General features: G+C 37.6%; 1 protein-coding gene across 2 annotated transcripts in view; it reads left to right on the plus strand.

Moving 5' to 3' along the window:
- LOC130252018 (probable RNA-binding protein 46) overlaps positions 1 to 16263 on the plus strand; it is a 32559-nt gene extending 16296 nt beyond the window's left edge. Inside the window, exons 1-6 of one of the 2 annotated variants that reach the window (XM_056489145.1) lie at positions 611 to 825; positions 3028 to 3186; positions 6808 to 7275; positions 8450 to 9232; positions 13265 to 13324; positions 14681 to 16263. In XM_056489145.1, coding sequence (XP_056345120.1) covers positions 795 to 825; positions 3028 to 3186; positions 6808 to 7275; positions 8450 to 9232; positions 13265 to 13324; positions 14681 to 14706 — 1527 coding nt within the window. In that variant the 5' untranslated portion in view covers positions 611 to 794 and the 3' untranslated portion in view covers positions 14707 to 16263. Of the gene's footprint in view, positions 1 to 610; positions 826 to 3027; positions 3187 to 6807; positions 7276 to 8449; positions 9233 to 13264; positions 13325 to 14680 lie in introns of those variants that run through there. The other variant, XM_056489144.1, reaches the window with a different exon arrangement.
- Positions 16264 to 25095: the final 8832 nt, after the last annotated feature.

A 25095-nucleotide genomic window follows, 5' to 3' on the forward strand; every position in this document is an offset into this window, starting at 1 on the left:
AAGAGGATGTAGCCTTGAGCTGCACCCAGGTGAGGTTTAGGCCAGACATTAGGAAGGATTTCTTCAGAGAATGGGTGATCACATTGGAATAGACTGTCCAGGGAGTGATCAAGTCACCATCCCTGTGTAACATGGGAGGCAGCACTTAATGCACAGTCTAGTAGACATGATGATTTTAGGTCATAGGCTGGATTTGACTTTTTCAGAGGTCTTTTCCAACCTTATTTATTCAGTGATATTTCACTTTGATATTACATATCAACATGGGCCTGAACAAGACTAAACACTCCCTGAAGCACGAGTGCATGCCAGAGCAATCCTAAAGCCCCAAATATGCAATTTCCAAGCAGGTAAAAGCCTAAGGGTGCAAAAAAAATATAGCAGCCAGGCTCTGAAAACAGTAACGGCGAGCTCAAGAGCGACCACCCAAGAGCGAGAATGGAACGGCCTGGCGCTGAGGCGGCGCCGCGTGTCCACCGTGAAGGCGGGAGCAGCGCGCGCCGTCCCAACGGCTCCAGCGGCTGCTGCAGCGCGCGCGCGCCGGACACGTCCCCCTCGCCCAACCGTCGCTCGCTTCAAAGAGCGCTCGCGTGCCGGGCACGCTTGCCCCGCTGCGATTGGCTGGCGCGGCTGTCAATTGTGTCCGTGCCCACCCTCTGCGCCCGCTGAGTGGACGGGCGAGGGGAGAGCGAGGGAAAGCTGTGGCCACGGGGCCGGGCGCATGAAGCGCTGACAGTGCCGGCAGCTGCGCAGTGCTCTGTGGCGTTCAGCTCCCGGCGGGACAGCAGGGAGTCATGCCGTGGCCTCGTCTGCCTGGGGACAGTGGTGGGTTCGGGTCCTTGCCGTGCCGTGGGGGAAGGCGGAGGCAGCGCGATGAGGGTTGAAGCGGTGTGGAGAAAGGGGCCTTGATGTGCGGGTCGGCGGGAGTAGCGCAGGGAGATTCCGGGCATGTTGAGTTTATTATCTTCCCTTACTGTTGCACGTGCAGTATTGCCTCCTCGCGTCCGTGGCACTTGTTCCCGGGGTGTGCCCGAGGTTAGCTTGCTTCCTACATGGGTCTCTTGTAGCTCCTCAGGGCCGCTTCGCCCCCTTGGAGCTCCTAGTGTGCCAGTCTGGTGCCCGCTTACTGCCCTTACAGATAACGACGTTCTGGCCCCGGTGTTTGAACTCACCGGGACAAAGGGAAAATCCGTTTGCCTCTGCTTCACTCCAGCTTCGTTCTCATCTGCATACCTTGTTAGGCCTGAAGCTGCTGAAAGATTTCTTAATTACGGAATCGCTGTGCAGCTTGTAGGCTGTGAAACACAGTAAGTGTAATTCACTTCCTGAAAGGAGATGGGACACCATTTCTAGCAGGTGGGAGCCATGCTGTGCCTGTCGGGGATTTTTTTTTTTTTTTTTTTTTCCTTGCGCTCTGCCCCGTTGCTTTTCTGGAATCTCCTTTGGATGAAGCCAGGAGATTTGTTTAAAATTTGGCTTTTTTAGTGCCCTGTGACAGATATAATCTTGAGAGTGGTTGCTTGCATGGATTCCTGCCCCAAAATGAATACTGGTTTGATGAAAAGGCACAAAAAAACCCCAAAAAACCCACCAAAAGTCTTTTTTTCCTAGGGTGGGAAAGATCACTGTTAACACTATCCTAATTAAAGAATTTGTGGAGTCTATTAGAACGTCATGTGAAGGCTGTTGTGAAGAAAATGCACTTAGAAATAATAATTACATTGATTCAAAGCACATTCAAAATTACAAGGCTGAGGCAGGAGTGGGAAATAAGCTGCAGTCCCACCTCAGGATAGTAATATCATTGCATAACATCCATAAATGTAGTAGGGGAACAGGCACTTAATCACTCCATGAATTTTGTCTATAATGTATTTTAAAACTTTAGTTTTGTTCAGCAAATAATAGTGGGTTGTCAAGAAACTTTTGTGTGAACTTTAAATTGTTTTAAAATGTTTTTCTTATAAAAAATAAACTGCTGATGTCTCAGGACATTGTCTTTTGAAGCCTGAGCCTGAAGATGAAGAAATCTGAAAATATAAGGGACAGTGGTGATGATTTTTTGGGCAGCATTTCTCAAGAAGTGCTTGGAAATGGCATTTGGACAAAGGATTGACGTGATGAAAAAGAGTGCTTACTTAAGCAGACCATAGGAAAGAAAATATTGGGAAAAGAATAAATAAATTGGAGAAGGAAAAACAGGCAATGAAAGAAACATCCGACTTGAGATTTTTTTAGTGGCTTGTCTAGTAAAATTAGTGATTGGCAAGTGGTGTGATTGTTTTCTATCACCTTGGTGAGAAACCTAAAGCTGTTGGGTGAGATCTTGGCGTGCCAGAGAAATAGGAGATAGGGCTGCAGTAACCATATTGATAAGGTTTAGTTTTTGAAATTGTGAAAATGGATAAAGCCATTAAAATGGGGGTGCCAGACTTGGGATTATTTCAAACCCTTTGTTTTGCCAGGCAGTTCTGCCTAATTTTATTTTATATTGGTATTAATTAAATTATTTATGTTCATGAGTTCTTTGAGTTCTTTATAGTAGCTGGGCATGCATGGCCTTAAGTTGTTCCTCCAATATTTTAGTACTATAATGCAATTTTGAAATAATTTGTATTCTTATAAAACATAGTAATAAGAAAATGTAACTTACCACCTTGAGTAACTTATTTGTCCCTTACACAACTGTGATGACATGGTTTATGAAAGAATTCATTCTTCTACTTGAAGGGCAGCACTCTTAAAAATAGTTGTGCTACTTACGTTGTGATAGCGTTTAGGAGAGTTTAAATATAGATTATGTAGTTGCTGCGTCAAGTTCCAGATTATCTCAGCTACAGAACAATGATCTGAAAGCAAGTACATAGGTGATAGTGATTGGATGTAGGATTGAAGCTTCATGCTAGACAAAGTTGCAATAAATAGGCAAGTATAGCCTCAGTGGTTTTTCTGTATTTTGGTAGCATCTGTATGCGCATAACAATTTAGAATTTGCTGAATCGGAATATTTGTGGTATTCTATTGAAGCTGTTGCAGATATGCATGAGGAGAATAAAGCTGTAAATGGATGTGGCAAAATCCGAAGTGGTGCTCAAAATGGAGCCGCTTTACTTGCCCTAATGGAGAAGACAGGATACAGCATGGTTCAGCAAAATGGGCAAAGAAAATTTGGTGGACCTCCACCAGGTAAGAATTTATTTTGAGATTGCTTTTGAGACTGAAAATTGGTGTAGCCTCATGTTCTGTATCTTGATAGTGACCAGTAGTAGAAGCTTAAGGGAACAGTATAAGAAACATGGCATGGATGAGGAGGGTCCTGATGGGTTTTACAGTTTCCAGCAATTTAAGATCTCTTGAGCTAGACTCTGTTGAACATTTGCCTTTGGTAAACTTAAAAAGTCACAGCTTTAAAACCAGCTAAAATTAACTGCAGAACAAATGTGGAGCTCATAAATCCAAGTGTGTTCCATATGACTGAGAACACACTTCAAAGCATTTAGGGACACAAAAGGGAAAAATAAGTTGGTGATAGAGGCATAACCTACTTAGTGTTCTCTCTTACCCCTTACCATTTGCATTGGCCAAAGCTTTTTAAATTTTTTTTTACGAACTTTTGTTGTCTGAGAGAGCACCAGTGAAGGTTAACTCATTTTGTTTTCAGAGTTGACGATAAAATATTTCTTTTATTTTGAATAATTTTTCCAGTGTTGTTGACATCAGCAGTGTACAAGAATTTTGCTACTAATTCTGGTTGTATGACATGGAATACAGTAACTTCTTTCTGAAAAGGATTATGCACTTAGACAAGCAGAAAAAAGGAAAATTCTTTGTGCTGCTCTTTCAGTTCATTCTCACCTGTAATCCCATATCTTTATAAGTTATGCTTATAAGCATGAACTTTATTTACTCATTGCCATATGTAGTTTAATTTAGAGTTGCATCAAAATTATTTCTCTGGAAGTTTTTCTGTCTTAAACTTTGTCTGTACTTTTTCTAAGCCTATATAAAATAGCAGAAGGAAGCCCTGTGAATCTATGTTGAAAATGGCACTGGAAAACAAACTGCAGAGCATCACTACCTTCAGCCTGCTCTTAAATTATAATACATCTTTTAAATAATAATGTATTTTAATTAGAACATTAGATGGTATTAAGAGTGTTTGTTTAGCAATGCTAGTGTTATTAATGTTTTCTGAAACTAGATGGATTTGATAAGGTATCTCTTCTATCAGTTTGTTCATTGACATTAGGTATACATCTTTCCTTCCAATCTTCATGTATTTTCATAGGACATTGAAAATACATTTTTTTTTTTAAGTTGGAAATTACCCTAAGTTACTATAAATGGCTCTAGGCCAGGTGAGACTTAAGTGTTTGAGGTGGCTTGTAGGAAATTACTGTATCTTTATAAATTAAGGGTTTCACTATGAATTTTGCTTAAGATGTGATTCCTATAAGCTTGTGTTCCTGTCAAAGGATAATCTTACTGTCAGGTCTGTTCTCAGCAGATGTGGCTGAAAATTGTCTTAAAAATTACAGGTTTTTACCTGGCACAGTTCTTGTTTAGTGTATGCCACTTGTGAAAATTGTATCTGTATAGTGTTTAAAAACAGATGAAAGTGAATTTTCATAGTTTTATGTTACTGCCATCTAAGCAGTGGATCCAATGATGTCACTAGGCATGTAAGTCATTAAAATTACATGGAATTTTAAGATAGCATGGACACTAACAGTGGGAGGATTATGACTAATGTTTATGGAATTGCTGCAGAAATAGGATTTCCATTTTCTGTTGTCCAGCAGTGAATCACGAACCCAGTCAAGGAAGCTCTCTGGTCCAAAAGTGGAATACTTTTGACTAACTTTCCATGTTTGCTCTGTTAAGTATGTGTCCCTCATTGGCAAATGTGGCACAGACCAGTGTTCTTTAGGTCAGGAATTGGAGGCAGTAATGTGCTGTATTGCTGAGTTAGTATGCAGCTTTAAAATTAAAAGCTTTAAAATTAGATTTTTGTGTGGTAAATGGCTTTTACTTACTGATAATCACTGGTCAGTCAGTTACTGGGCTGAGAAGGATGGTAAATGTTTGTCTAGTTAATAAATAAATAAGCTTTTTAATTTATTTCATGACTCCTGCACAAGTTTTTCTTGACTGAGCTGTGCAGTTGCCTTTGTCTTTGGAGCTTCTAAATGGTGTACAGTTGGTTTATTGTTTTTATGTGGGAAGGGACTGGCGTGATGTGAGTGATGGTATTACTATCCTGCAGATGGTGTTAGCTGCTGTGTCCAGTCAGACCTCAGCTGAAGTGGTCAGAGATGTTTATAAAGGTGAAAATGATAAAAATGAGGAATGCTATGCAGAACAGAGCCAAGCTTTTTCCTACCTAAGTCATGGCAGTGTGACTCCAAATTCATGTCAATTCTGATGCCTTGGTAGCTTCCTGTGTGCCATGTAGTTCTTTCTGCACAGTTAGCTTTGAGTTTATAGATGAAAAAGGATTCTGGTGAGATGGCAAAAATCTCTCAATTCTGTTAATTTTTTTTCACAAGTAAATTACAGGCTCTCTGACAATACATTAAGGAAAAACTGTTCATTACAAAATGATCTAAACATAATTTATTCTGAACTTCAAACTAAAGTACACTTTTAATTTAATTATCTTTTTGTCTTAACTTGTCGAGTCATTGTTTTTTCACCTGGCCTCGCTATGCTTTGTCATTTCATACTAGTATTTACTAAGTTTTGCGTTAGTTTTTTCTGTTTGCCTTGCTTTTTCTCCTGTAGAAAACCTTTCTTGTCAAAAACTTTAGAAAAAGCTTTTAGTTATGATTTGAGTGTCTGCCTTTGAACCTTCTACCTGAGTTGTTTGTCTAATTTAAAAAAAGAAACAAAGCCAAACAAACTTTTTAGAAAATATTTTTTTATTATTTTGGGAAAATGGAGTGCCATATTTGGAGACCATAACTCCATAATATTAAATGCATAAATACGACTTTACATTATCTGTTAAACATATATTTCAGTGTATATGGGAGAGAAATAAAAGAATGTTTGAATGTCCTTAAAGCTTAAGGAGAGAAGCATAGGTGTTCTGCAGCTTTCAGATGTCAACCAAAGACCTGTTCTGTAGATTTTTTTTTTTTTTTCTTCTTTTTTTCCTACCATCCACTGCCTGTGAAAACTGTGGTCTGTTTTTAGAATAAAGTGTTCTGTCTTTTTGGCTGTTGCAGAAAGTTTGGCTCTGTATCCTACTTTACTTAGGGAGTCCTATTTTATTGGATGAGTGAAGGTGGAAGCAAAATGTTTGGATTTTTGAATGATGTCAGTGAAAAAGAAAAGTGCTGCACTGGTGACCCTTACCAAAATTTATAAAAATATGGGCAAGAAGCGCAGAGAAACATTTTGTGACTTTAAAGCATTGTAGTAGAAAATAAAACTGAAGTTCTTACCTAGATATCTTTCTTAGGTATATCAGTTTTATTAATAACTGAAATAAAATTCTAAGGGGCATAAAATGGTTGAAATAGAGACTCTTGGTAAACCTGTCAGTGTTTTTGATAAACAGGTTGGGTGTGTTGTCATACAGACTCCATTGGAAAAAAGCCCAGAAGATGGAATCGAAAGAAATGCAAACTGTGGGTTTCTGGCATTTTTAAAATTTTTATTTAAACATAAAAGAAATAAGACATAATGGAAGAAAATGTGCTAGTTTTCAATTGAGACCAAAAAGTAAATAACCCACATTTGAACTGGGTGTGGGGGATATGTGCATTTTACTAAGATTGCTGCTGGACAATTTATTTTAAGGTTGGGAAGGTCCTCCACCGCCTCGTGGATGTGAAGTTTTTGTGGGTAAGATTCCTCGTGATATGTATGAAGATGAACTAGTTCCTGTTTTTGAGAGAGCTGGGAAGATCTATGAGCTCAGACTGATGATGGAATTCAGTGGTGAGAACCGAGGCTATGCTTTTGTGATGTACACTACTAAAGAGGAAGCCCAGCTGGCCATCAAGATTCTCAATAATTATGAAATTCGTCCAGGGAAGTTTATTGGTGTCTGTGTTAGCTTGGACAACTGCAGACTGTTTATTGGAGCAATTCCTAAAGATAAGAAGAAAGAAGAAATACTGAATGAAATGAAAAAAGTTACAGAAGGAGTGGTGGATGTCATTGTTTATCCAAATGCCACTGACAAAACTAAAAATCGTGGCTTTGCCTTTGTAGAATATGAATCTCACAGAGCAGCTGCAATGGCTAGAAGACGACTAATCCCAGGTAAAACTGTAATTAAACTGTGTTTTTATGGGGAGTATCTATTTCCATAATGTGGGAGGGATGAGATGGTGGATCATCCCTGTTTTCCATTCTTTAAGGTGTTTTAAGAGTTAAAAAACTGCAGTATTGCCTTCTGGCTAAGAATGATTTTGTTTTTTATGTTTTGTTGTTGTGGTTTTTTTAACTTACTTTTTAAGAAGCTGTAATTTAAGTAGTTCTGAAAATTTGAAAATAGACATCAGTTTTATGTAATCTAGTTTTTTATGCTGATATGTATTTGCATGGCTACACATTCAGTTTTCTTTTTCATGCATGAGGGTCTGCACTCAAATTCTTTTAAAAGTGATCTTTAGAAAGGATTGTGCCCTGTATTTTCTGTGGGTTGTCATGAGTGATGTTACTTTCATTGCTCTGAAATGTGTGAATGTTTCACATTTAAAAATATCAAAAAGTAGATCTTTAATATTTTACTAGAAAATAATTTTGAAAGAAAAAGAAAATAAACTAAATATGCAAAAGTATATACAATATACAAAATGCAAAAAGGCATATATATAATAAATATCATTATAATACTTACGTATAATATACTCAACATATAATTGGTATATTTTTTATGTGTGTGTGTGTATATGTATATGCAGAGTGGTGGGTGAAATACCTCTAGATCACTGAATGGAAAATAAACCAGTATGATATGCAAAATGTTGGGTTGACATGAGTAACAAAGCAGGTTTGGTTTTGGATTTTTTCTTTTCGTTTGGGTTCTGGCATCTGCTGCAAGATAGAGTAAGAGTAGTGCTAGAGATGCACATTCAGATTACTATTTCCTGGTGTTGCCCATGCTTTTTAAAGTGGTAATATTATTGAAGAGGCTGTATTTAGTAGCTAGTTAAATACATTACTTTTGGTCTCCTTTTGTGTGTGTGTGTATATGCATGTCACAAAGTCTTTTGTTTTGACAGCTTATGGTGCTTAACGAATCCAAAGGCAACAGAATGCTTGCCACTTTTTCAGTCTCATTTAACAGTTTCAAGTAACTTAAGTAGATGCAGACAGCAAAACCCAGTTTCTTGTAGTACGCATAATGTTTGCTTTTTGTAGAGGTAGGTGATAAGAATGATTTTGCTTTCCTTTGCATGTTTCTTATTTATGTAATGCTTCTTTGCTGTAGGAACGTTCCAGCCCTGGGGTCATACTATTCAAGTAGACTGGGCAGATCCTGAGAAAGTAGTTGATGAAGAAACTATGCAGAGAGTTAAAGTATTGTATGTGAGAAATTTAATGATATCTACTACGGAGGACAAAATTAAAGCTGAATTCAACAAGTTCAAGCCAGGAGTAGTTGAACGTGTAAAGAAGTTGAGGGACTATGCTTTTGTTCATTTTTTTCACCGTGAAGATGCAGTTGCTGCTATGTCTATAATGAATGGAAAGTGCATTGATGGAGCCAGTATTGAGGTAACACTGGCGAAGCCAGTTAACAAAGAAAGTTCTTGGAAGCAACATTTTAATGGTCAGATAAGTCCCAGTTCTGAAAATCTCTTAGGGTTTCCTAACAAAGAAGATGGTGCTCAAAAATCCTTGGGGAAACCAGCAAGTCTTTCAGTTCGTCTTAATGGTCAGCACAGTCCAGGGCCCCCTGAAGTTGAAAGAAGTACATACCCAATTTTTCCAGGAATAAAGCTTACTCCAATAAGCATGTATTCTTTAAAGCTGAGTCACTTCAGTTCTGCGGTAATGCATCTGGATTATTTTTGCCATAAAAATAGCTGGGCGCCACCAGAATACTGCTTGTATTCAACCACAAGTCAGGATGGGAAAATACTTTTGGTGTACAAGGTGCTTATTTCTAGTATTGCAGATGATTCCCAGAGTTACTTCATGCCAGAAAAACTCTGTACAACAGTAGAAGATGCAAAGGAATTGGCAGCACAGTTCACACTTTTACATCTAGGTAAGCATAAACATTTTTGATTATATATGAAGAACCGAAGCTAGAAAAGTTACTTTTAAATTGTTCTTGGTATACATATCTTGGTGCACGTGTGTATTTTATATAAAGTATAAAGACTTGGTTCTTGCATCAGTTGAGTCTGGACCATCAGATGAGAGCACTGAGAAAACATTGTAAATATCTAAACAGTCCAATGCCAGGGTCATTTTTGCTTACATTTATCTATTGGAATGATGTGTAAGGAAGAATTAGGTGACATGTAAATAACTTAGGTTTAAGATCATCTGTGAGATGATTACGGTGCTGACAATTATTTTGAAAGTCTGTGTTCTAGCATCTTCATTTATATATGTTGCATTTTTTCAAATCAGAGTGCAACTACTAGAAGAGGAAATTTTTTATGTTATAGAATTGGGAGGGGGTTGGGATTTTGGTTGGGTTTTTTCCCTCATCTGTTCTAATTTTAGTAAATTGGAAAAGTGATTGCAGTACACTGTTAAAATACTGTTGCCATCCTTCTCTTCCTAATACTGCTACTTAGCACGTGTTCTGGAAGTCTCTTGAGATGTGTTTAGGCTGTGGTGAGATTTCTCCTTTGGATGAGTTCATAGCTGACTAACTTCAGGCTTGACTATGATGCCTTTTATTGCAATGCATGACTAAAATGTAATCAAGCTTTTTCTTCTTGCTTACATTATTTCTTCTCCTTGGGTTTGGATTTGGCATGGGCAAAAGGTCTTAGAGGAAGAAGAATCTCTGAAGCACATAGCCTTATACATTGTCTCCACTTCAGCAACCGTGTGCTTGGTTTACATTAGTGGGCCACTTCCAGAAGGTGATGCTTTCAGATGGCCAAAGTGATTTTGAATAATAAATGGCTGAGTATCTGCATCTGGTTTTGTGCACACAGCGTTTGACTAGTTGAGTGTCTGTTTCCATATTTTTCTAGCTAGGAAAATTAGGGCCACACATTTATAACCATGTAATCCTGAACACAAAAGATAAAAAGGATACTAAACTCAAAATAGTGGTGTGAGACTCCTTAAAAGAAGAATAAAGACAGTTGCAGGTTTTGTGCTTTACCACATACATCTGCCCAGTTTGCTTTCTCTTCTGTACTTCTCTGGGAAAGAATCAAGGGAACAATTAAAAGTTAGATTGAATGATTATTTACAGCTGTGGGCAAATTCTGATTGCAGACTATTAAAAAAAAAATAAAGTATGCGTTAGATTTTTACCTCCTCAGTTATAATTACAAGTGCTATAGGGAAAAGGTTTTAAAGTGAATTGAAGTTAATAGTATTCTAAAGCATTTTAGCACTTGATTAGGCCATACAATCACAGTTAATGTGAATTGCTGTTCAGCAGAATTCCCAAATATCAGGTTTGATTTTTGACAGCTGTCTACTTAATGGCCTAGTGCTAGTAATGCTGTCTTGTTATCTTTGAGTAACGTTTTTTTTTTTTTCTTTTTGATGGCCTCTGTGCATTCTGGTTTGTGAGGATTTGGGCTTGCAAAGAGCATACAGAACCCTGATTTGAAGCAAAGATACAAGGCTGACTTTTGAAAGATACACATCTTTCATATTGATTAAAAATGCCCCTTTTTATGTTGGCATTGTTGTGATGCTGAAACATCACAAGGAGTCAAAAAGTAAAATTTCTTTCCCCTATCTAATCTAAAGTTGTTTATGTTCCAATTTAATATATATTCTGTGTTGAAAGAAATATCTGCAGGTAAAGAAGAGTTGCTAAATGTGACAGAATCCTTTGTTCCCATGGAAGTGTTGCGTGGCTTGACATGTTGAATGATGCTGATGCTGCTGATGGATGTGGTTTTTCTTTAGGTTTTGGGGGTTTTGTCTGTTTGGGTTTTTTTTGATAACTAGCAGTGATTTGAGAAAAGTCTGAGTATGTTTCTTGGAAGCAACTTACTATAAACATGAAGGATAGGGAATTAGTCCCTAGACATAAGGACTAATTCTTTCTGGTAAGTTACTTCTGTTACAGGAACCTAATTTTTTGGCCACTTGATTTTTGATGATGTGTACAGATTGGGTTTTGCTGTTTTTTTTCTTTTTAAAGCATATAAATAGTTTAAGGTAAGTAAATGAGAAAGGGGTGCTTTGATTCATAATCTCAAGGCATTTGGGCTTCTTTTTTTTTTTTTTTTTCCTGTGGTATGTGTTTCTGTATTTCCTTTCACACATTACAGAATTCTTAGTTTTTACACAAGTTTATATAGTACTGGTACACAGCAGTCTTAAGCAGCCAGCAGTACAAAAACTAGCCACTTGGTGTCACCTGAATATTTTGAAAATGATGATTCTTAGAAAACAGAAAACTATGATGTCAGGGAAAGATTAATAAGCTATATTTTAATGTTACTAGATAAATCACCAATAGATCAAGGAAGTGAAAACACTCAGGCTTGGCTAAATGTGAAAATCACATGTCTGGGTGTCCATTTGTGAAGGGGAGCAGTGCTACGTGTTGAAATCTCAGAAGGTGAATGTTGTCATGGGGAGGAGTGGGGGGATAGGGAACAGAATAGAGAAACACCTAAATGTCCTGTAGAAGACTTAATACCTCTACCATTATTTTGAGGCACATTTCTTCACAAATAAGTCTGTGTCTTCAAGAGTTACGTAACACCTTAATGTCAGTTGCAAAATGGTGCTTCGCTGTTAAATGTCGCATCCAGTTAGAAGAACATGTAAGTCGTCTTGCTCTTGCCTGTGCTGGAGGCTGGCTAACTATGAGTTCAGAGACTGTATAGCTGTGTAATTAGCACATATTTGATATTCACTTCTGGTCCAGAAACAGTCTTAGTGCAAAGTCAATCCGAAATAGGAGGTGTTGTTATCATTCAGATCCTTTGCATCCGTGATGTAGGTTTGTAGCTTATGGAATCAAACTGGCTCATCCACATGTCTTCAAAGTACAGGCAGAGGAAAATGTGAAATTGCACAGATATGCTCTGAATTGTTGGAGAACTCCCACCTCACTTTCTTTGATCAGAGTAAACATCTGGAGCCTGGAAATGCAGAGCCTTTTTTTGAAAACTGTTGCGTGGTTGGTTTGTTTTCACTTGCTGCTGGTGAAATTCCACTGGTTTAAGGAGATACCAGAACATGTCAAAACCTATTTCTAGTCCTAAAGATAGTACTCTCTATAGCAAAGGCTGAGTCCTGGGAAATTCTCTCCCTACCGAGTTTGACTTAAGAGTGATGGCGAAAAATGGGAAAAGTTTCAGTAAAGGTTCCTGTTTCAGGAATCTGCCAAGTTTTAAATGGATGTTTCCCTATAGGGCATTCTTTGCACTTTCACACATGCTCTTTCATGTTACATCTCCCTCAGAGACAATTTATGAAATTATTTTTCTAGGTAGGAGAGAATACTTTAAAGTATTTGTAAGAAAATATACTAGTAAATCTTCAAGAAAAAGCCTTTTAATAACAATTATAGCAGATAATAGTTTCCTTCCAGTTCCCCACATGTAAATTTTATAATAAATGGTACTTAAATTGGTGGAGCAGGAATTTATCTTGCTACTATGAATTAACTTGTTTGAACATCTTAAATACTGCATGCAGTAGCAATTTACAAGTCACAGATAAAACTTTTACAGGCTAGTTCAAGAGTCTGCATTTAGCATCTGTGTCTCAGAACGAAAGTATCTGCAGTTTGCTGTTCTAGATTTTGGACATCAAACCTAAAGTTCAAGTGAGATGGTTTTTGTGTTTTGTTGTAGGAATTTTCTTTCCTTAAACGTTGCCTTGGTTTGCTTTATCAAGCAAAAGTTAATTATATTGCTCTTAGTATAGTCAACAGCCACAAATTGTAAGATGTTTGAAAAAAATACAGAAGTTGCTGGCTTTTTTTAGCAAATACAGATGATAAGCGATAATTCATGGTTTGGGGGTTTTTAGTCATCTTTAGAAAGGCTCAGAATGTAGTATAAGAAGTTTTTTAACAGTTACCAAGTCTGAAATATTTATCAGATGACTTACACATGTTTTTTTCTTACAGCCCCCGAGCAAGCATATATAACACTACTGTCCCTGAATGCAGCATGGTGGGATAGTAAAGGTGAGTAAGCCTCTCAGGATTGTTCATTGCAGCTTTTTGCCCTCTCAAAGGCATTGTCTTGGCTGTACTGTTTGCACTGTTCATTAGAGAAGTTGTACTTTCCTCACCGACACAGCTCTAAGAAGGCTTGTAGCGATTCTCTGTTGTTTTTTCCAAAGGAGACCATGTCTCTACTGCCCTGTACATGCTGATGGATCACACAGTCTGATGTTCTTGTTGGTTGTGCAGGACAACGGAGGGTTATGGTTTTGACCCTGAGTCATTTTTCAGTAATTTCTTAATTATTTGCCTTTCCAGCTTGGGTTTAAATTTATGTACAGGAGTGGGAACTCTTTCTATTCTGGAAGACTTGGACTATTTTTTGGCTAGTCAGTTTCATGTATAGGAGACTCTTGCCTCCTCTGACTTTTTTTTGAATAGGCTATTCTAGATTAATTTAAGTGTGTATATCTGTCACTTCTGAGGCATCTTTTTTTTTTTTTTTTTTTTTTAATGCCTTGAGGATGATGTTTGAAAGCTTACAAGGCAGCTTGAAAGTGGCATTAAATCCATGCTCTGTGTTAACTTTACTGCTAGAAGCTTCTAATCTCAGGCACACAAGAATATTTCCCAAAGATTCAGTTATTTTTCAGCTTCTGCTAACAAAAACAAATTTGTAAATCTTGTCCTATGGAAGAGAACTTGGAAAAGAGTAAGTAAGACAGATACAACAATGTTGAACCATATTTATCTGTGAAATAAGATGTCTGCCTTCTGTAGAGTCAGTCACTTCAAAACAGGATATAACGAACATTTTCTACTCCACTGATGATCAGAACGAAGTTGGGTTTTATCTATGCAGTGTACATCAGGCAGAACTTGGTGCTTTGTTGAGTGTAGACTCTGATCTAAAGTGTTAAATACGCAATATGAATGACTGCTGCAAGGATATGTATAATGTATGTAGCTAATACAGCTCGTAAAAACGATCTAATGTGCACTTGAGGGTAGTCGGCATTAATATTTTGTATTCAGTGAAGGTGAAACAAAGGGTTATTATTATGAAGTTCAGTTAAAAATGTGTGTGTGTGTATCTATCTGATGAGAAAATGCATTCAGTACTGAAGAGTGGGGTCTCTTAAAACTATAAGGCTCTTAGGAAAAAAAGTCTTTTGAGAAGTTGACTAAACATTTTCTTAATTATTTTGAGTTAGTTCTGCAGAGGAAAGTGAAGAATGCAACATTGGCATAAGACTGTGAATGCTTTTGTTACACCATTATCTTAAGTTCTTAATAGTTAAGTCCATCTTGAAATGGATAATGCAGTATGTTTGCTGAAATTAAAGTCTCCTTCCTCCTGCCCCTCTCTTTCCGCAGCCAATTGTACACCCTACTTGGTTTGAATATTTCTGAAGAAGAGGAGTTTGGAATTTTTGCTTTGGATCTTGTAATGAAAAGAAAAAGAACAGCCCACTGATACATAATTACTGGAAATTGACATTCCATGTTTATTGATGAGTAATTTTTCAAAGCATGTGTATTAAGCATTTCAATTTAAAGATTAGTGAAATTGAATGTTAAATTGTTTTGGTTAGTTTGATTAAATTTGGGTTTTAAAATACAATTAGTTTAAAAGATTTTTATTACCTGTAATAGTCTATACAACAGTAATTTATATTTAGTGTTGAAACAATTTGCCACAATTCCTATTCTTGTATTTTCACTCAAAAATTTTTCAGCTTCTGTTGTATGTAATAAATCTTAAATATTAAAAAAATTCCACCAACAAAACAATAAACACCATTCTGGCAACCTTGCCTTTTCGTACATAAACATGCATAATATGAAACTTAAATACTATCCTCAAGTTTGCTTCCATTAACTTGATGCAAAATTTTATAGGAAGAACAGGTCCAGTAAAATCTTTGCTTCTGATATAACAGTACATCAATGGAAAACTTGTATTTTGAAGGACTTTACATGATTGTACCATCAGGCTACATTGCTGTAGCCATAACACTAAGGCTCAATACCTTAGTTAATTCTTGAAGACAAAAACAGCCAAAAAATCTCGACAGATACAGATTACATGTATTTTTGTGTACAGCTCACTAGGTTGTATTTCCTGTTGTTAGCACCTCCCTGTTGGGATGCGTGTGCTTTCACATTCATAAAGGCCTTACTTTTATCCAGGCTCTCCCTTGAAACTAGCACTTGTGCTTGCCTGTAATACCCATGTGGAACAGCAGCTTGCTCACTTTCTAATCAGGCCATGTTCTTCTTAAAAACTTTGTTTAGCATTAAACTGAAAATAGTTTTTGATTTTTAAAATCAGATATATGTAATTCATTTTGAGTGATCCATCTTTATTTTTATTGTGACTATTTGGCATTTCTCAGTCAAGTGCTTTATTTATTGAATGACAAAAACAACCTTTTTTTTAACCTTCTTAACAATCTGAAACTAATACTGTAGACCATTCTAACTTTTGGAATTTTATACATAGTTTCAGTTCATTGACAAGGAGTGGGCCAAGTGGTTAAAATGTCTAAGGGCCTCACCTATGCAAGTATTGTTTGTAAGCTGTTGTATCTGAAAATTGTTTCTCAGAAAGGAATATTATGTAGACAGAAAACAATGCAATGGAAAGATTTCAAGTTGAATAATTTTTCTTAAAAGCAATCAACCGTTGTGGTCCACTATGTATTTTGGTTCAGTGTATTTCATCACCATATTAAATTGTCCTTTTTGCTGGTAATTTTGGTGCAGTTACAGCAGTTTCATTTTATTTGCATTTGATATTAGCTACATAATAATTCTTTTACGTGTTGCAATTTCTAATGTTGAAATAATGTGTTTGACTTCTGTACATGAATTAACATTTATATTAAATTTATGCTGTTCATATTTGGTGTGTGTAAAATAAAAATAAATTATTATTTTAGACATAGTACCTTCACAAACTTACTTTGCAGGATTCACTTTGCTTTCAGTAATAAGAATATTTGGCCAGAGGCTCCAGTGCTTTGCTGAACAAAAGGAAGAGTGATTAAGTGGCTGAGTGAAACCTTGAAAAAAGAAAAGTAGTTCTTGAAAAGCAAGTTGGTTGATTAGCTTTTATTGCATATGAAAGTTGTTAAAAGGTTAAGATTCCCTAAAAAACTCTTGAGTAAAGGGAACAAGGAACTTGTTTAATCCATGGTTAAACCAAGTGGTTTCTAAGGCCAAGACAAAAATCAGTATTTATGATAGAATGATACAGTATAATGCTGATAAGATACCAGGTTGATAATTTAAACGTATTTTCCTGGCAGCCTGAGAATTCTAGTCTACAGACTAGACTGCTGAAATAAGCTTCATTTTATTTTTCAAGTGTCTTGATGAAGGCTCAGGTTTTTGCATTTCATTTGGAAATCTGGACCACGGAAACCTAGGTAAAATTGGTATTATTAGCTGTTTAAGGAAGCTGTGGGCCAAGGTGCGCAACAATTGCATAATATTACAGTGAATACCAGAAGAGCTGCAAACAAAAGTACGTCCTCAGGAGCTACAAAAGGAGGTACTGCCCAGTACTGTAGAAAGCCAGGGGATTGCATTTTTCAGGTGTGTAATTTCCTTTTTGATCAGATTTCCAACTGTGCTCATGTCTTTGAGGCAAATCAAATCCCCAAACTGGCAAATCCCATCATTATTAACATGAGCATGTATCTTGGCAATTATTTTTGGTATTTCCAACATTTGTGACAGTACTAAACCATTATCAAGCATCTGAGTGTAGTGAGTACTAGGCTGATGCCAACCAAATACAACCCTCAGGCAGAATTTGTCTTTGTTCTGCAGCTAAGAACAGCGGTGCAAGGAATAAGCAGCTGAATCAGCAGTAGCATGTAGTTGCTGTAATACAGGCTTTTTGAAGTTTATTTAGAACACATCATTAGAAATATCAGTGTGCAAAATTGCAAGCATATTTTTCATGCTTATAAAAATCTCACTGGAGCTTATTAACCTTTGGAAAATAAAGCACCATGTATTTCTTCTGAAAATGTTGTGACAAAACACAGTGTTGCTTTTTTTGTTTTTACATTACTTTTGTATAACATAAGAAGTAAATTGGTCTATGACCCTGTTTTGTAACTGGTGTAGAAACTAAAAGTCCTTCTGAAAGTAGGGGTGAAAGAGAGTAGACTTTGGTGAGGTAAAGTTCTGTTACTTAGAGCTACACCCACTACATCAAAACCTTGCCTTAAGTATGAAAGTGAAGTCTTTATTCTTACCATTTTCATCTATTTGCCTTTTTTTTTCCTCCTCCCTCATTACTACTATCTTGTTTTTTCACGGGAAGGGAAAAGTAAATAGGGATGGGGGAACCAAAACCAAAACACCCGAAGTTAACTCTTATATAACAACAAACACAAGTTAGTAAATTAATGGAAATTTCTATTAAATATGAAACAGAATTAAAGAGCAAGTCATCTGGAAGATACTAGGTTAATGCACACTCTTGAGGTAAAAGCAGTCCCCAAGAAGTCAGTTGTTCTACATCTTCTCTTTCAGCAAATTTTTTGACAGTAGTTTCCATGTATAACAAAGAATGATTAATTTATCATCTCTTCTCACTATTTAGTGTCCAACTTAGTGGACAGCCAGAGGAAAGAAAACAGGTAATGATCCAGCAGTCTCAAATACAGCTTTCCTGCAGTTAGAGCCTGAACATGCCCCAGACAGCCAGGAAAAGGGAAGGATTCAAGCAGTCATTGATGGCTCCTTTCTCTACTACCCATAGTAGAGAAAGTACCCATAGTTGTTCACCATACTAACAAGGAACCCCCCATGGATAGAAATCATTCCATGTTGTCCATGGCTAAACTGTAAGAGACAGAAAGAGTAAAATGGCTTAATCACATACTGTGTTAGTAACCCTTAACCTCCTCAGGAGCCAGGCACATGCTGCCATGAAAGTGCTTAAGCCACCAGGATGGCACCTGCTATCAGGAATAGCACCAGGGACGTGGGATCCAGATGGGACAGGCCTTTTCCAAAAATACAGATTCTGCACAACTACCATGGAGAAGCATATAACAATCAAAATTCAACCAACTGTCAAATGAGGTTGAATTTTTAGAATTCTAGAATGGAAATAGCTGCTCAAGGGAATGGAAAGAAAATCTTATGTACTGCTTGAACGTAGGTGAAATTTCAAGAATTTTAAGAACACAAATGTCTTCCACGAGATCCCACTTCAGGCTTTGAGCATTTTTTTCTGCACTGCCTGAGGCTGTGGCTGCTATCAATTTAAAGCTTCCTGCAGAGGGAAGTATTCACTAGTATATGAGAACAAAATTCATGCAGATATCGGTCCCTGCAGTAGCCAGGCCTTTCTGTCTGCTCTATGGATTTTACAGCAAGGTAGGGGAAGAACAGTTTTTCCCATTTCCAAATAACCTTTTCACAGGCAGAATTTAGTACTTGTAACACATTCCTAGAGGAGACAAGTAGGAGGCTAGATTCAGACACATGAAGGAAGAGACCTATAACTCTTTCCTACTTGCCCTTTTTTTTTTTTTTCAATGTGATAAGGATCACTGTTGTTTGTAGGTACCTAATTTAACATTGGCAACTTCAGCATAATTGAGGAAGAACAGCATCTCTTGGGAAAGTGTATCTGGGCTGAGGGCAGGAAGCTATTACAATCAGTCTTCCAGGAATTAAGTAGTCCTGACTGAGGAGGAGGAGGAGATGCTTCAGAAACTTCAAAAGCAAAGAAGACCTTGAGTGTAAGCAAAAAACAGCTCAGGATCCCTACAAGATGACAACAGATTTGGAGTACCATACAAAAAGGTCTAAGTGCTAAATTCCAGTTATCTCTTCTGAAGAAAACTGAATGTGCTATTCATGGAATCCAAAATGTTTGTTTTTTAATGTGCTGTTTTTGTGCCACAGTTGGAGGTAGGTCAGAAAATGGTTAACAGCTGGTTTGTAGCACTAGCTTTTTAAGGAGGGGTGTGGAGCAGCTTTCAAAGTTTTAGGGTGAAAAAGAGTGATCATAGGAACACTGGTGAATGGGTTTTGTTTTTTTTCTTTAAACTAGACAAAACCATAAAAAAGACAACTCCCCATCCTCCAAAATCTCACCTCTGCTATCTAAAGCAACATTCATGAGAGAAAACTGCCTGAACGTTCTTTAAAGTATGTATTTTGATGAAACTTTCACTACATATTTTTCCTTTAAAAAAATCATACAGTTTTCTGCTACCATAAAATCATATTTATTTTATCTGTTCATCCTAGTCAAGAACAGACACATGACCCAGTTTGTCCAGCACTCCACATCATGCCATTTCACATATGGCCCAGGAGCAAGCCCGGTAACAGCCAATGAAAGCATATCTTCCAGAAAGGCGTTGAAGTCCACAACACGCTGAATCTTGCAATATAAATTGGAGCAGGGTGTCCTAACTTTAAACAGGCACAGTACTTTATTGCAAAAATACTTGATTTCTCCAGCATTCAGAGGGTATTTCCTAACCTCCAGATAACCACTCTGGCTTTGAGCTTAACAGATTTTCCAAGCCACCTCTTAGTACCAGTAGCTCTGGATACTGGTAATAGCTATCAGCTGTATTTTCCTGCCTTTCTTTTCACCACCACATGTGGCACCTAGATAAGTAACTAGTCAATAACTCTGAATAGCTTTGTAGGGGGACTCTAGCAAGCCATGGAACAGATGGAGCTCAGCTCTATTTAGCTCTGGTGAACCTGTGCAGCAGAGTTCACAAGCTGGTCATGGTGAGAGCTGGGTGTTTAGCAGAGCTTGCTCCCCAGATTCTGATTTCTCTCACCTGAAGGAGGGATGTGGCCTACAATTTACAGGACCTCAGTGGCTAGTGGAGCCACTGCTCTTAGGTTTCTGAGAGGAATGAAGCCAGGTGCTCTCACTGGAGAGTTCAGAATAAATGTGAATGCAGGCATTCACAGGACAGTATGTCTGGCTGCCTGAGAAAGTAATCTAGACAAATATGTGTATTAAAAAAATCTAAGAATATTAAATATTTTCATCCTCATACTGAAGAGGAATTCTTTAAGAGCTCAGATATTGTCATTTGTGTAAACAGTTCTTATTTAGGCTCTTCTAATGCTAGGGGGTAAGGGAGGTGTAATGCATGCAGTTACATTTAGGGCAGGCGTTTCATGAACCCTCAAATACTTCTGTACACAGCTGGCCAATGGGTTAATGCTACAGTCTTAGGGAGCTCAGCTTCCAGTTTTCTTCACCCATATTACAAACTCTGATAAGCAGGCATATCTGCTTTTAGGGCTGGTGTAAGGCTAGCAGAAGATTCCTGCTGCAGTAGGGTGTCTGCTGAATTTTGTTGTCCTACCCTAGAATACTTTGCCAGAAAAGTATGTTGTTCCATTTCATGCTGAATTTATGCCTGTTAAATCCATTTCAACTGCATGACATACCAGTATGTCATAACGAAAAGAAGTTACTCTCCTATATGAGGTATGTTTTCATTTTTTCTAAGTAATTTTTCTCTAAGTTTCCGGGAACCCACTGAAATAGGGAGATGTCAGACAATTCTGGATAGTGAAAGCTTTCAGTGCAGAGGACAACCTAATCAGACATCCCACAAGGTTTTAACAGCCTCGTTATTTCATTATTACAAGCTAAGCACTAGTAATTTAAAACCCCTTTTTTTTTGTGCCAGCCAGAGTGAAAAGATTTCTTTTTTATGTGTTGACATCCTAGTGTACTGTTTGTCAAACAGAAGTCAGAAGAGGTAGGAGAGGCATGTAATCAAGGAAAAATATATGTACTAGCAGCCTGAAGAGGGCAACCAATGTAACTCAAGGAAACTTCATGTCAGTATGGTGTTAAAAACTTTATCAATGATTTTTAGGAAACATTTTTAAAATTCGCCTTTAAATAATGTTTACTCATATTCATGGTAGTTTAACCATTAATTTAAAAAAAAGCAGTTTGTTCTAATATAGTGTATTTAAAATAAAGTACTGTTGCATGGGAGGGAGTTGCAGAGAATATGAGAAGAGTAGGAATAAAGAGCTAAAGTACCAGTAGGCATTTTTAATTTCATTACACGGATAACTATTTCGTAACATTTGAAAACCTGCTAGATTATTAGAATACTTAATTCCACTTTAAGCAGATGTTTGACTATAAATGAGAACATCCTACCCAATCTAACTCAGTGTAGGTAAGATTTGGATATAATACTTCTAAAATTGAACTATGATCACTATTTTGCTCTTTTTCTCTTTTTGACCTGATTTCCAAGATAGTTCACCAGGATGAATCTCGAACTTTCTCATCAGCTTTCTCTAAATTCTCCTCTCCTCATTGCTATTCATAATTTTGTGGGCCTTCCTTGGCATTTTTCCCCCCTCAGATATTTTTCTGTGTCATAGATTCATTGAATACTTTGGGTCAGAAGTGACCTTTCAAAGATCATCTAGTCCACCCTGCCCTGCAAGTGAGCAGGAACATCTCCAATTAGATCGGGTTGATCAGCACACCGTCCAGCCTGACCTTGATCCTTAATTATTCTTTCATAGTAGGCTTTAGTCTACTACTGTATTTAAGTGAAAACTATTTGATAGTTTTTCCTTGTCAACTGACGTTTTTTTTCTTTAAAAAGAAAACCAAACCCCAGCACAGTCCCAAAACATATTTATTCTGATTCCTTTACTTAAACCAGTGCCAACTTCTCTTAGTTACACTGTTTCTTACCAAAATATTCTCTCATGTGTTTCCAAACTGACTCAAACAGACTATGTCCATCTTTAAGAGTGCCTTTGAGATAAGGACCCGAATATCACTTTGAATATGAATTCAGCATCATTAGCACATGGGCTCTTGCCAGTTCTGCTGTGTCTGTCACTTGTTATATTTTCTCATATCCTTGAGACCCAGCAACAGAGTGCTGTTGGAAGCTTACATTACAAATTTCTTCAAAATGTAATCTAGTTCTTTTCATGGTGAGTAATCTTTTACAGATGTTGTTTTACAAATGGAGAGTTTAATGCATCTACCACTTCTCTAAGTCTTTGGCAAGTGGAGAAATGGTCCCATGTGATCTTTGCATATATTTTGTATGAATGCACGTTATAAACAGGTACTGTGGTAGTACAGTATCTGTAGAATTATTTTAAGTGTGCAGGCAATTGATTAAGCACCTGATAAGCTTTCAGTCTTCATTATCTGGCCAGTTCTGGAAGATACAAGGAGTGGATGGAGAAATGTATAAAACAAACAGGTCAAATGCAGCCAAAGTCTCTCCTGAAAATGAAGTAGGAGAGTGCAAAAAGTTAGAATCAAAGTATTTAGGAAGTATATTAAAGTTCATCATTAAACTGGTGGCAGAGGCATGTATATTGCATTAAAATCCCCAAAGTGAAGAACAGCTTTGTGAAATGAGATTTCAAGCAGAAAAATACAGACCATCATGCAAATCCACTTCATTTATAGCAGTCCCAGGCTGCATTCCCTAACCCAGGACACACCCAGTTTTCCATAATGTTCAGGAGAGCTGCTGTCTCTAAAAAGCTCTTGCTGCACAACAGAAATCCTTTCTCCAGAGTATCATCTTGATGAAGGACTGTCAAGCTTTAAAGAATTTGTAAAACAAAGAAATGGCCATTTAGTTTTATATTATGAACTTTGCTCCTGTATAAGCAGCTCTAAGTGGTTTCAATTGAAGTTTTTCAAAAGCAGGTGCAGGGCTAGGACAGTAGGGCAAGATCTTTCCTAGTTATGAAAGAGGGGAATCTTAGTGGTGATTTCCCTTCCTACACTGCAGACTTGCCTTCCATCCTGCAGAGCTTCACCTCTTCACCTGCCTGAGCTGCCCCCACCACAGTGTAAATGCCTCTGCCAGTCTCTTGCTTAGCTCGGGAGAGAGCAGCAACACTATCTCCATGCTGTTTCACATCCATTCCTGCATTATGTCCAATTAGTCAGAGTTGGGTTTTATTTATAATGTACAAATTGAGAATTCAATACACATTAAAACATGCTTCTTTTTGCTTCTGAATTTTCATTCTTTTATAGCTTCCAGTCTTCTTGGACATGCCTGATGCTTCCTGTTGCCCACAGGCCTAAGGGTACCCAGACCTGGTTAAGCACAGTCCTTGATGCACCACAGAGTTGAGAGAAAGAGGGAGAGAAGTTTCAAATATCTGACTGCAGGAAAGACAGAGTGTCAGGGAGTTGGGATAATTCCAGATCCCCTGCTGAGAGCGATAACAGAGGGCCTGCAAAGCCCTTGCCAGCCCTCAAGGTAGATCAGCCTCTTTAATTGTTCTGCTAAGCAGTGGAGAACCAAAACGATTGTGAACAAGAAAGATTTAAAGCAAGCACCAACCCAAGCCAGAAATAAAAATTTGGTACATTTATTTGTAACACACATCTAAAATCCTGATTTAAGTGAGAAACTAAATGCACTATTATATTGAGAATAAAGTGTCCTCAACCTGGAAATGTTCCAGTCATCAATGAGCAAAATTTAAGGTTGCAGGACAGACAGTAACATGATGTCTTGGCCTGAAAATCTCATAATTTCCTCCTGAGGAAAAATAATTCAAAACAGAGACATTCATATATAGCTTGGAGAAAAGTGTCAAAGGGATGGTAGTTCTAGAGGGAGTAGAGAAAAGATTAAGAAAGCTAAGTATGAATATTTGCCTAAGCACTAATTTAGTATGAGATAAAGAGATAATTCTACATCTATTATTTCCAGTTGATACAAATCAAAATTTTGGAGAAGCAAAACGAAGACACTGATCACTTATATTCCTTCAAAACATGAAAGCCCGTTCTTAAGTTGTATCTGGATCAGATCCTGAAGTCTTGAGCAATTATCCTATAACATAGGGAAAAAATACCAAGAAAACAGGCTTGCTTGTGACTTCTGTGCTAGGTTCTTCCAGAAACAGACTCTCATGTGATAATGAGCTTTTTTTCCCCCACAAAGTACTTATAATATCGTAATCAAAGACACTCACTGCGATAACATTTCAGTTATGCATCTAATTCGTAAGTTTTAGCAAGTGAATGCCTACATTCACTAACCCTAAAGGATGACAAAATCAGTCTCAAGTCTGCCATGGTTTTGCTCATCTGTGATGGACCAGAGCCTGCATGCAGTAAAAGACTTCCAGAGTGAAAACTCAATGACAAATGTTTAAAATAACAACTGTTTTTGGAAAATGTGCACACCGAATAAACCTCAAATGTATGCTTATATTCCCATACCCTGAAATATCCAGACAAAGGGCAAAGAAGCAAGGCTTGGCTTGAAGATTTTTTTATTATTTTAGATTTTTTTTCTCTTGAAGACAAGTTTAGTAGAGAAAGCCAAGGGACAGAACAATACCAGCCACATCCTGACCCACACAGGTGAAACCCAGGGCACAGAGAAGGGTGCTGCCCTCCCGAGAAGTGTCTGGGGATGCTGCCATTGCCAGGTCTCCAAGGCAACCAAAGGCTGCTCCGTGGAAATACCTGCCTTAGTGGGAACCCTAGGGACGATCAAGGACCTTAAATATGCAAGACCTCACAAATGTACAATGATTGCTCAAAAGGTAGTGATTTGGTTAACTTCCAGCTTTAAAAGAAATAAAGACTGCCTTTCAAGGCACTAAGGCAGGCAGATTCTATCAGTTCTCATTACATTTTGAATAACTGTCTTCTCTCCAGCAGGAACAACTTATTACACTTGCTGTTGCTTTGAACCGAGGTCTCAGCACACAGGCACAGAAAATGAACTTTTAAA

This window comes from Oenanthe melanoleuca, chromosome 4 (assembly GCF_029582105.1).
Source record: "Oenanthe melanoleuca isolate GR-GAL-2019-014 chromosome 4, OMel1.0, whole genome shotgun sequence".
Lineage (NCBI taxonomy): Eukaryota > Metazoa > Chordata > Aves > Passeriformes > Muscicapidae > Oenanthe > Oenanthe melanoleuca.